At 38.5% G+C, this 13,249-nt stretch overlaps 1 protein-coding gene across 1 annotated transcript in view; it reads right to left on the bottom strand.

The window, feature by feature from the left end:
* LOC126268186 (probable 2-oxoglutarate dehydrogenase E1 component DHKTD1 homolog, mitochondrial) overlaps positions 1-13,249 on the bottom strand; it is a 328,733-nt gene that overhangs the window by 281,062 nt on the left and 34,422 nt on the right. The window contains exon 2 of the mRNA XM_049973793.1: positions 2,101-2,221. Within this exon, the coding sequence (XP_049829750.1) occupies positions 2,101-2,221 (121 nt within the window). The remainder of the gene's footprint in view (positions 1-2,100; positions 2,222-13,249) is intronic.

Here is a 13,249-nt window from a genome sequence, read left to right as displayed (position 1 = left end):
GACAGGGGTGTCCAAGTCTGTTTTCAGCATCTCAGATGTTATATTATCTGGTCCTCATACCTTCCCATTCTTGATCTACTTCAATGCTATCTGAATTTCTGCTTTTGTGGGTGCATTTACACCAATGCTGGGACTAGGATCATTGTATTCCGTTTGTTCTTGTTCTTCTACCTCACCACCGAGGTCTCTATTTAGAACTTCTTTAAAGTGTTCCTCCCAGTTACGTGATTGTTCTTCATGTGTAGTTAGTATCTCCCCTTTCTTGTTCCTTACTGGTCGGTTCTCTGGAAGCTTTTCTTTGAGAGCATCTTAGTGATATCATATAGTTCTTTCACATCCCCCTTCACGCTGCCTGTTCTGTTCTATCAGCCTGTTAATCTAATCCATCTTCTGTGGTCTCTTCTCTCAATCATTTTCACTTCCTTATCTGCTGCTCTATAATCAGCTTGTGCCTGTGCTTTTTGTTGCCTGGTCCTGCTCTGATTCACTCTTCCCTTGGCCTCCTTTCTATGGGTGATTTTCCTCCAGATATGTTCGGACATCCAATCTCTCTGCAAACGATTTTTAAAGCCAAGTTGTCTCTCACTCACTTGCACAAAAGTATTTCTTTTGGTATTGGACCATGTGACGAAGAGAGTGATGGGGGGACAGAAGAGAGGTGTAGAACGGGGGGTGCGGGATAGGCTCCAAGATTTGGATTTCGCAGACAACATTTGCTTAATGGCACAACGATATCAAGATATCAAAGAGAAACTGGCCAGGTTACAGAGAGAGCCGAAGGTTGTAGCCCTCAAGATAAATTTCGCAAAACCAATTAAATGCAGATATATTTGACCATCATGAGTAGGCTGTTCATTAATGGAGAGGGTGTAGAACAGGTCCCATCTTTCCTTTATCTCAGAAGTATAGTTACAACTACAGGAGTCTCTGAGGAGGACACCCGTAGTTGCATCCACAAAGCAAATGTTGTATTTGTACAATTGTACCTTGTCTGGAGAAATAGGAACATCTCAAAGAAGACCAAACTTTGGCTTTTCAATAGCAATTTGAGGGCTGTTCTGTTGTATGGTTGCGAAACTTAAAAATGACTAACCACATCAAAAACCAGCTCCAAGTTTTTATCAACCGCTGTCTCCAGCGTATTTTAAATGTGAGATGGCCAGATATAATGACAAATGAAGATCTTTGGAGGGAGACAAATCAGCAACCAATCAATATACAAATCAAAGAAATAAAATGGAACTGGACTGGGCACACATTGAGGAAATCAGATGGAGCTGTTGAAAGGATGGCATTGGATTGGAACCCTCAAGGAGTTAGAAAACAATGTCATCCCAAACAGACGTGGAAAAGGACGATGGAGAGAGAAGCTGCAGAGGATGGGAAAACCTGGAGTGAAGTGAAGAGACTTGCTAGAAATTGTACCAGGTGGAGGAATTTCATCATGGCCCTATGTTCAAGGTGGAACGACAGGAACTAAGAAGAAGAAGAAGAAGAAGAAGAAGAAGAAGAAGAAGAAGAATTAAGCATATAAGTGTGTCCATAAAAGAAGTAGTAGAAGGAGACACTAGAGTTCCCTAAACTTGCCTGTAGCTTCATGCATCGTAAATGCAAAACCTTTGATAATTTACTTAATAACGGCCTGACAGGTCATAAAAATAAATAACTAAATAAATAAAATCCTTTAAAAGAAATTTAAATTGTTTCTTATGAGCAGCTTTTTGTATTTGGCTGAGCAACTTTTAACAAAAGCTATATGAAAGTGATGGTGTAAATGGTTAATATTTTTACTTGTAATATTGAATTTAAGTAAACTTCATTAATAATGTGAGTGTGTGTTTAGGGGGGGGGGGGGGAGGGGGGAGGTAGGTGTTGCAATTTAGATATCTATTTTCATTGTAAATCTTAGCTATGTTTCAGTGTGATATCTGCTATCAAGTACATACCAAGACGTAGTCACATACACATATCAATCTTGTGCAAGGATCCTTAAACTGACTCACTAACAACCATTACAGTAAAAAAAACTGAAATGTTTAATCCCACTTGGAACTGATTCATTAAATCAAAATCATACATTTACGAATACAAGTTACTAACCTTGGTTCCTCTATGGATATAGGATTTATATCAGCTTTCTTATGTCCATGCTCTCGGTATGCTTGAACAAGTCTGCATAAGTTACCATTCCTGTTTCTTGCCTCTATAACATGTTCTGGAACTAGAAGCAATTGGGAAAATTAAAACCATTTCTTGTGCAACTTATAAACCTTACTCACTGACAAAAAAGTTTGACTGTCGCAAAAATAAAATAATAATAAATAAATAAAAACTGCAATGACTGGAAAATTTAGTAAATATACATTTTCAAATGCACAATGGACCTAGAACATGGGGAAGGGGGGTATTAAAGATATCAATGGGATAAGTGTTTTTCAGATTTTGATTTGATGTCTTTTATCAATGATGTTAAACAAGTCTATCACCCTTAGTTATGTGTAGGAGATAGTCTCTTTCAGCTGATTCAATGCCAAGAATTTCATTTATTAGTTCCAGGTATTGGTGTACATCAGGTGGTATGTTATATTTCCATACATGTCCATCCATTTCATCATAGCCTTAGTAACATCTTTGTTCTTTCAGAAGAATGCATTGTGATGATGCTAATTATTTAATCATAGATGGCTGTTCTGCAAGATTTTATATAATACAAGTTAAACATTCAGTTACTGTTTCAAAAGTGAGTTTGATTTTTGTAAGGTCTATTTTGCAGCGATATTAAATTTCTAAATATCATCATTTGATCTATTGATCTGAAACAAAAGATTACAGTTATCATTATCTTCCATTTAACATCCACTGCTGAACTTTTCCATGCATTATGGTTTTTTACTATGAGCAACTATGTTGCTCCTGTATGTTTTTAAAATTCAACTACCCACCTTTCATTAAATATCACCTTGGTATTTTCTTATCTTTTGAAATCAGCAAAGAACTTTCTTTGTCTGTCAACCAGCTATCCATCTGGCTACAAGCCCTACACTCATAATTATATATTCCATTCTTTTTTTCCCTGATCCACTTGTCCCTCTCAGTTTTAAGTTATTTGTTTCTTTATTAGTTACAAATTCTGTGAACCCATATTATGATAAAAAATACAGCTGTGGAACAAATCAGGTTTACATTCACAGAGATACAATAAATATAATAAATATATATACAATAACAAAAATGTAGCACAAATAAGATAAAACAATCTAAAGCCCAGGATGAAACAACAACAATATGGAAAACATAGATAATTATTCCCCACATAGAGGAAGCATTGAGATACACACAGACACAATGGAAAATGAGTGTTCGAAATATGCAGCTTTAGAACTAAATCTTTCATTACAAGTAGAAAACTTACACACATTCGCACAAGCACAACACACGTACAGACATGGCCACTATCATCTCCAGGAGCTAAGGCTCATCTGTGACTGTGCCTGAGGTGAGCAGTAATATGCTTGGGATGAGTAACAGGTGTATAGAAGATGAATAGGGTGATGGAGGGGGCGGGGGGAGGGGGGCAGCAGGTGGTAAGGAGGGAAGATGCTAGAGCAGCCTCTACACTAACATCACCACTAGCCTTGGTCTTGCCACTGTTTAAAACTAATTGGCCCAGTGCCTGACTAACTTCAAAGCTACAACCTGCTACCTGGTCACCATGACCAACTAAATCCTCACCCACAATTACTTCTCCTTTGAAGGTATCCCCTTCTAACATAATTGTGGAACAGTATAGGAACCTGCAATGCCTCCTGCTATACTAAGCTATTTATGGATCATATAGAAGAATCCTTCCTAACCACGCGGGCTCTCAAATCACCTCACCTTGTTTTGTTTATATCTTCATGATCTGGACTAAGGATGAGGACATGCTATCTGTACTCCTCCAGAGCCTCACAACCTTCTCTTCCATTCACTTTACCCAGTTCACTTAAGCCCAACAAGCCAGCATCCTTGATGTCAAAACTGTGGCAGTTGCTCGCAGTCCAGCCTCAGTGACCAGAGACAGTGGTCACGTGTTATGAATTGTGCTTGCCTGAATTTGTGTGGGTTTTCTACTTTAGAAGAAGGCCTTTTGGCTGAAAGCTCAAATATACAGCAGTCTTTTTGTTGTGCCTGTGTGTGATCAAAGTGCCCTCTATGTGTGAGTACCATTCTATTTCAACTAACTCTCAACATACTCTGAAACGAGAAATACCCTCACCATCTTCCTCACAGTGATGTGCCACTGACCATCCAGCCTAGACAATACCCTTGTCCATTATTACTCCACTGCTGATACCACATGCTTGCTCATGGCTCATATCCCTGCAAGAGACCTAGATGCAAAACTTGTGCCATACATCATCGTTTTACTAACTACTTCAGTCCTGTCACTGACATCTCCTACCTCATCAAAGGCAGGGTCACCTGCAAAGGCAGCCATGTGATCTTCCAACTTAGCTGCAACCACTGTGCCACATTCTACATGGGCATGACAACTAACAAGTTGTCTGTTTGCATGAATTGCCATTGGCAAACTGTGGCCAAGAGATAGCTGGACCACCCAGTTGCTGAGCATGACACTCACCACAGTGTGCTTCATGTAATGACTGCTTCACAGCCTGCACCATCTGGATTCTTCCAAGCAACACTGGCTTTTCTACACTGCACATGTGGGTACTCTCCCTGCAACATATCCTTCATTCCTGTAACCTGCCTTGCCTAGCCTTCACTAGTCTCCATCCTCCACTTCCCTATCCCCTTCTCTCCTCCCACTCCACATACCTTCTGTTCTGTCAACACACTTACACAGGCCTTTCACCTTCCCTACTTCTCTCCTCTCCCCTTTCACCTTCCTCCCACCCCTCTCCCTTGCAGTATAGGTTGACTATGCTGCATCTAGCAGCCTTATCCTGTCCCCACCACATCCTAACATTCTCCCACAGACAGCACCAGCATCATACCACATCCCTACCATGTTACTTCAGCCCCTCCCCACTCCACACCTCTTTCATATAACCACTATCCACCCCAACCAAACTGTTGCTCACCTCAAACACAGTTGCAGTCGGGTTTTACCACACAGAGACAACAGCACCCATCTGTGTGTACGTTGCACTTGTCTGTGCCTCAGTACCTCCTCTGTGTGGTGAGAACAAACTACACTTTCCACATTTTTGAATAGCTTTAAAGATTGAAGGAAAATTATTAAGACATAATTCAACTAACATGATATAATTGCTGAAAATACATTTGGGTACACAGAAAGATATTCATACATTGTCCATCTTGAACACGTAAGATGAATTTTGGCTAACACAATAAAAATAGAAAGTCTCAAAACATTAAACACAAATGCCAATACAAATTTACAAAAATAATGATTGATTTATCTGCAGGTATTTATCCTGCAAAAACCACACATGAAGCACAACAGGCAGATTCCATAATCTAGATTTTCAAAAAGCATTTGACATGTTGCCACACTGCTGACTGTTACTGATCGTATCAGCATACAGAACAGATTTCCCGATATGTGAGTCACTTGAAGACTTCTTAAGTAATAGAACCCAGTAAATTGTCATTGACAGTGAGTGTTCATCAGAGACAAAGGTATCTTCAGGAGTACTGTGAGAAAGTGCGATAGGACCACTCTTATTCTTTATATACATAAATGGTCTACTGAGTAGGGTGAGCAGCAATCCACAGCCCTTTGCCAATGATGCTGTCATGTACAGGAAGGCACCATCGTTGAATGGATGTAGCAGGATACAACATGACTTAGAGAAAATTTATGTTTACTGTAATGAATGCCAGTTTCCTCTAAATGTAGAAAAATGTAAGTTAATGCAGATTAGTAGGAAAACAAAACAGTATGAAGGGTGTATTGCTTGAAGCAGTAAACCTGATTAAACATCTAGGCATAACATTGGAAAACAATACAATATTGAATGAGTTCATAAGGTCAGTAGTAAGGAAGGCGAATGGTCGATTTCAGTTTACTGGGAGAATGTTCCGGGGAAACGTAGCTCATCTGGAAAGGAGACCACATGTGGAACATTATTGCAACCTTTTCGCCAAGGCTTTAAAGTAATTCAGAGACCATTACTAAATTTTTTACTGGTAGGTTCATTCAACACACAATTATTATTACAGAGATACTTCATGAACTCAAATGGGTACCCCTGGAGGGAAGGGAGAGTGCTTTTCATGGAACACTGTAGAGAAAATTTAGGAAAAGTGGCATTTGAAGTTGTCTGTAGAACTATCTACTGTCACCAACCTACATTTTGTGTAAGGACCACAAAGATAAGATAAGATGAATTAGGGCTTGTGAAGAGGTATACAGGCAGTCGTTTTTCTCTCGCTCTATTTGTGAGTTGAGCCTCCACCATACACCATACAGTGGGTTGCAAAGTATGTATGTAGGCGTAGATGTAGAAGAGGGGGTAGAAGGAGCTTTCCATAACATATTTTCTTATTTCATATTTAAATATATGCACAACCTTTACATGAAATTTGATATCTGATGGAAGAGAGTTAAACATTTTTGAGCAGAATAGATGTTCCAGGCCACTAGGTAAAAACCTGTATTGTGATCTTGGTATGCACTAGTATGGTATGTAAAAAGAAAATGGCTATTAGGGACAAAATCATCAGAGTAAAACAAGTTCTGAAGTGTCAAACAATGGAAAATCCAGGCTGGAATGTAACAACATTATGAAAAGGGAAGGTTGCTATTCACCATATAGCAGACATGCTGAGCTGCAGATAGGCGCAACAAAAAGAGTGTCAGAAACTGAGCTTCTGTCCAACAATGCTTTCATAGATAATAGACAAAAAACACACACACACACACACACACACACACACACACACACACACACACACACACACACACACACACACACACACACACACACACAAACGACCACAGTCTCCAGCTGCTGAATCTGGCCTCAGCAGCCAGAGACTGTGGACAAGTGTGTGTGAATTGCATCTGCATGAATATATATGTGTGTGTGTGTGTGTGTGTGTGTGAAGGAGATATAATTTCAATTTATTTTTGAAGCTATTACTGCTCTCTGTCAGACATTTTATTTCATCTGGTAATTTGTCGAAAAATTTTGTAGCACCCTTTCTGTGCCAAAGATTGGTTGAGTAAAGGATAGTGTAAGTCTTTCTTTTTTCTGGTATTATAATCATGAATGTCACTGTTGTTTTTAAACTGGTCCTTGTTGTTGAGGACAAATTTCATTAGTGAGTAAATGTACTGTGAGGCAGTTGTAAGAATTCCCAATCTTTTAAAAAGATGCCTACAAGATGTGCAACTGTGAGCCCCACATATTATTCTAACCACTTTCTTTTGAGCAGTGAATACTTTCTGTCTAAGTGTTGAGTTACCCCAAAATATTATTCCATATGGCATCAGAGAGTGATAGTATGCAAAGTGTATTAGTTTACTAATTTCTATATCCTCAAAATTGGCAATTATTCTGATTGCAAAAGTTGCTGAACCTAGTCGCTTTAGAAGATCCAAAATATGAATTTTCCAATTAAGATTCTCATCTAAGTGTACACCCAAAAACTTAGTATGCTCTACCCTGTCTACTGACTTCTGTTGATGTGTTATATTTATTGAAGGAACTACACTTTTTGCAGCAGAAAATTGGATGTACTGTGTTTTTTCAATGTTAAGAGCAAGCCCATTTGCAGAAAACCAATTAATGACACTTCCAAAGACCTTATTTGTATGATTTTCAATTGGAGTTTCTTTTACCGGATTAATAGTGCTTGTATCATCAGCAAACAGTGTCAGTTCAGCTTTCTATTTCAGATAGGAAGGGAAGTCGTTCACATATATCAAGAACGGAAGGGGACCCATGGCTGAAGTCTGTGGAACACCTAATGTAAATTCACCCCAGTTGATGAAGTGGCAAACTTATTTAAATCACTTGACCCATATAATGAAAATTTTTGCTTCCTGTTCTGTAGGTACGACTTAAACCACTCATATGCTACTCCATTTATACCATAGAACTGTAATTTCATAACATAATGTCATGGTTCCCACAATCAAATGCTTTGGACAAGTCACAGAAAATTCCTATTGGTGACATTTTACTATTTAAAGACTCTATTACGTGGATAGTGAAATTGTATATTGCTGTCTCAGTGGAACAGCGTTTTTGAAATCTGAACTGTGATTTACTAAGTATCCCATTTCTGTTGAGATGGCTAACCACTCTTGAGTACATTACTTTCTCGAAGATTTTTGAAAATGCTTTAATCAAGGATACTGGCTGATAATTATTGACATCTGTGGTCTCCCCCTTCTTGTAGAGCTGCCTGACAATTGCATATTTTAACCTGTCTGGGAAAATACCTTGAGTTAATGATGCATTGGAAGAATCCTAGGGAAATGCAATCTGAAAACAAAGGAAGTAGGTTACAGTACACTTGTTAGCCCACTGCTTGAATACTGCTCAGCAGTGTGGGATCCGTACCAGATAGGGTTGATAGAAGAGATAGAGAAGATCCAACGGAGAGCAGCGCACTTTGTTACAGGATCATTTAGTAATCGCGAAAGCGTTATGGAGATGATAGATAAACTCCAGTGGAAGACTCTGCAGGAGAGACACTCAGTAGCTTGGAACGGGCTTTTGTTGAAGTTTCGAGAACATACCTTCACCGAAGAGTCAAGCAGTATATTGCTCCCTCCTATGTATATCTCGAGAAGAGACTATGAGGATAAAATCAGAGAGATTAGAGCCCACACAGAAGCATACCAAAAATCCTTCTTTCCACGAACAATATGAGACTGGAATAGAAGGGAGAACCGATAGAGGTACTCAGGGTACCCTCCGCCACACACCGTCAGGTGGCTTGCAGAGTATGGATGTAGATGTAGATGTAGATGTAGATGTAGATGTAGACATTACATATGTCACTCAGAACATCTGCTGTAATTGCTCCACTTTGTATTAATATCTTATTAGAGATGTCATCTACTCCAACAGAAAACTTATTTTTCAAAGATTTAATTATTTTTACTTATTTCACAAGAGGTTGTTAGGTGAAACTTAACCTGACTACTTTTTTTTCAAAACAAGCTCTTCCATGTACTGCCCGGCTTTTTCTTTTGAACTGTTCTCACCAATTTTTTTCTCCTGCACTTAAGAAATGTTTGTTAAAAACATTAGCTACATGTGTACTGTTGGTTAGGATGGTCTCGTTCTCCTTAACAGTAATACTAAATACCCCAGTGGTTACTTTTCCTGTCTCCCTTCTAACAACATTCTATATTAATTTGATTTTATTGCCGGAGTTGTTAATTTCTTCTCTAATGTACATATTTCTTGATTTCCTTACAATTTTTCTCAGTATGTTACAATAATTTTTATAGCGGAAAACTACTTCTGGATCTTCACCAGTTCTTGCTGTCTCATAAAGTTTCCTTTTTCTTTCTGAAAACACTTTAATACCTGTAGTAACCCAAGGTTTCTTTGAAAAGTGTGTGGTGTTACATTTAGTAATTTTCTTTGGGAAACAATGTTCAAAAAGGGATATAAATTTATCAAGAAATATGTTGCATTTATCATCAGCATTTGGCTCGTTATATACATCTCCCCAATTAAGATTTCTTAAGCTTTCTTTGAAGTGCTCTATAAATACTGGGTTGAGCAACCTTACACTTTTACTTAATGGTTTCCGAGCTGTACACCCTGTTAGGTTTTGTAAGTTAATCAGTTGTGCATCACGGTCTGACAATCTATTTACCACAGGGAAAGCATGTGTTTGTTTTACATCCTCTTTCTGTACAATTACATTATCTATTAGCGTGCTACTGTCTTGAGCTATATGTGTAGGGAAATTGATCACTGATTCTAAGTTAAATGTTGTTAATAACACTTCTAGTTCACTTTTCCTCTCAGAATCATTTAGGAAGTTTACATTGAAATCACCACAGATTAATAACTTTTTCTTTTTGTCTGACAGAGAGTATACTAGGGAGTCAAACTTTTTTTATGAATAGCTCCCAGTCTTCTAATGGGCATATGTACACTGTTGCTAATATCACTACTACATTATCTAGCTAAAGTTCACATGCACAAACCTCAAAGTGATGATCAACACAAAATTTACTTACTTCTACAGTTTTGCATTTATACCCTTGTTTTATGAAAATGGCAACTCCTCCTTTATCAATCCTAGATCTACAAGTGTAATATGCTAAATTATACCCACTTATACTGACACTATCCATGCCCACAGTTACATGGTGTTCAGACAGACAGAGTATAGCATTAAATATGCCACAAATATTAGCATGAGACTTCTGTACTTAGTCACAGATGGGCAGAACAAAAAGACTGTTGAAAGTGAGCTTTTGGTCAACAAGGTATTCATCAGAAATAGACAATACATGCGCGCGTGCGCACCCTCACACACACACACACACACACACACACACACACACACACACACACACACACACACTGTTGTGTTTCTACTGCATACACTGTTTGATATGTCTTAGTTCTGTATTTATATATTTTATTATATGTTTTTTGACATTTTGTTTGCCCTTTTATATTATGCACTCTATTTGCTGGTGCTACCTTTTCTTTTGTATTGGTCATTATCCAATCTTCTAGGTATTTAAAATAATATGTTTCAGATGATGTGTTGCTATGAATTATGAGATTCTTGGGGGTGTCAGTAATATTTGTTATGAACTGTTTTCTCAAATGATATTTTTACTCCTATTTTAGCTGCTTCTTTCTGTAGTCTTGTGATTTGTTCTTTGGTACTATCCAGTGGGTCAGTATAATTCCATCTCATCTGCAATAGCTAGACAATATACGAGGGTCGGTCAAAAAGTAATGCCTCCCATTTTTATTCTACTTAAAAAATTATGTTAAGTGAAAAATTTGAATTTGGCGCCATTCCTCAAACCTTCTTCTGCAATCCACTGCAGTAGTAACTTTCTGTGTCAACAGGTGGCAGCACAGCAGAAGTTTGTAAGATGGCTGACATCGATGTTCGTTTGAGACAGCGTTGTGTGATTGAATTCTTGAATGCAGAAGGTGAAACGCCCATACGCATTCATGAAAGACTGAAGAAGGTGTATGGTGTTGTGACAGTGGATGTCAGCACTGTTAGACGATGGGTTCGTCGTTGTAAGGAAGCTGAAGGGCAAACACCGTTGACTGACGAAAAGTGGAGCGGCAGGCCGGTGAGTGCAGTGACTCCACACAACATTCAGCAAGTTGATGACATCATTCGTGGTGACCCCATACAGCCCTGACCTGGCACCATCAGACTTCCATCTGTTCGGGCCACTAAAAGAAGCTCATCGTGGGATTCATTTTGAAGATGAGGAGGCCGTCAAAACATCCGTGCGTCAATGGCTTAGGAAGCAGAGCTGTGATTTTTACCGTGCTGGGATACATGCCCTTGTTCAAAGATGGACCAAAACTGTAGAGATGGGCGGAGATTACATTGAAAAATGACAAAATGATCCTTAATGTTGTGGTTTTCAACCTATGTAATTGCATTTAAATTTCCTGACAATTAAACGTAGAAAAAAAATAGGAGGCATTACTTTTTGACTGACCCTCGTACAGTGATTTTTATTAAGGTTTCTTCCGAGCTGAACACCCCTAGTATTGATGAATTTCCTGAAGTCTCACTATGTTCTCTGATGCACAGTTGAAAAATAGAGAAGAAAAACTATTATATCTGACTTTATTTCAGAAGCTTTTAAAACTGCCCCCAAAAATTTTACACTGATGTTAGTTTTGTTAATGTTCCTTCAATTGTTTTTGTCATTTTATTATTGAGTCCAAATTCCTTTATAATGTAGATTAGTTATTTAGGTATCACAAACTTAAGTAGGATTGAAATGCCATTGTAGCTGTCACCAATCAGACTGAAGACACTGAAAATTATGGATCTGAATTGATATCAGTAACCTTCAAATTATTTTTACATATCACTATCTTTCCACTTCTACTCTCACTCAAAGGGGTGAAATGTCATTGGAACTGTCACCAATCAGCCAAAGGACACCAAACATTACTGATTTAGTGTATATATTGTTTATTTTTATTATGTTTACAAGGCACTTCCTTCCCTCCACCATCTACACTCCTAGCAGTGCAAGGGTGTCTTCTCACAACATTATTTTTTCATTGATAGTAAGCCACATGTGCATTAAGTTTGGCTGAAAAATCTACAGGCATTACAGTTTTGCTTAGATGTTACTCCTTTTGTCTCCCCATGCAAAGGAGCATTAGGAGTGTCCTATTACCACAGTATTTTTTTCCCAGACAGTAAGTCATATGAGTACCAAGTGTGGTTGAAATTCTCCAGTGTGTTCTAGATGTACACATACATGTCACCTCTTCCTGCCATTCCGCCACTCGACAGGATAAATGTCAATTAGGGATGGCAGCAATCATCCTAGCCAAACAAAACTATGGATTTCACATTACTATTGTTCATTTTTCATTATTTTTACACGTCTCACACCTGTAAGAGAGCTAGGGGTATCTTACCCCAATAGTAATTTTCTTCCAGGTAGTAAGTCATATACGAGGGCTAAACAGCAAAGGTTGTAGTCTCCATGATAGTTTCGTATCTGTTCCATGAATATTTCAAAAGAGTGGGTTTTTATGTATAACGTCTATAGGCAGCAGCACCCTCGTATCACTAGATTGGTAATAACACTCTATTTTGTAGATGCTCTTTGCATTTTGCAAACCAAACAATAGAAGTGATGCCACGTGAGCAGCATGGTCCAATTAAATTCTGTTTTTGTCTAAACCATACAGCCATTGACACATACAAAAGGCTACAGCAAGCGTATGGAGAAGATGCACTACCTCGTGCAACAGTGTTTAGGTGGTTCGAGGACTTCTATGAGGGCCAACTTGTTGTGTTAAGCAACATGTGTTTGGTGTTTTGGCTTCTGCTGTAACTGAAATCAAAATCAATACATCTCCTGTGATTGTCCCTGAGGATCAGGCGATAATGTTACATAACCTCAGTGAAGTGTTGACGATTTCATACGGTAGTGTCTTTACAATTATGCATGATCTTCTCCATATGACTTGTGTTTGTACCCACTGAATGCCATGACTGTTGATGCCCAAAAAAAGGGCTGTGTGAATGGAGGCAACAGGTATCGAGTCCCTTTGCTGATCAA

This window comes from Schistocerca gregaria, chromosome 4 (genome assembly GCF_023897955.1).
Source record: "Schistocerca gregaria isolate iqSchGreg1 chromosome 4, iqSchGreg1.2, whole genome shotgun sequence".
NCBI classification, from domain to species: domain Eukaryota; kingdom Metazoa; phylum Arthropoda; class Insecta; order Orthoptera; family Acrididae; genus Schistocerca; species Schistocerca gregaria.
Note: the sequence above shows the minus strand (reverse complement) of the source record. Positions and strands in the feature narration are given on the sequence as shown.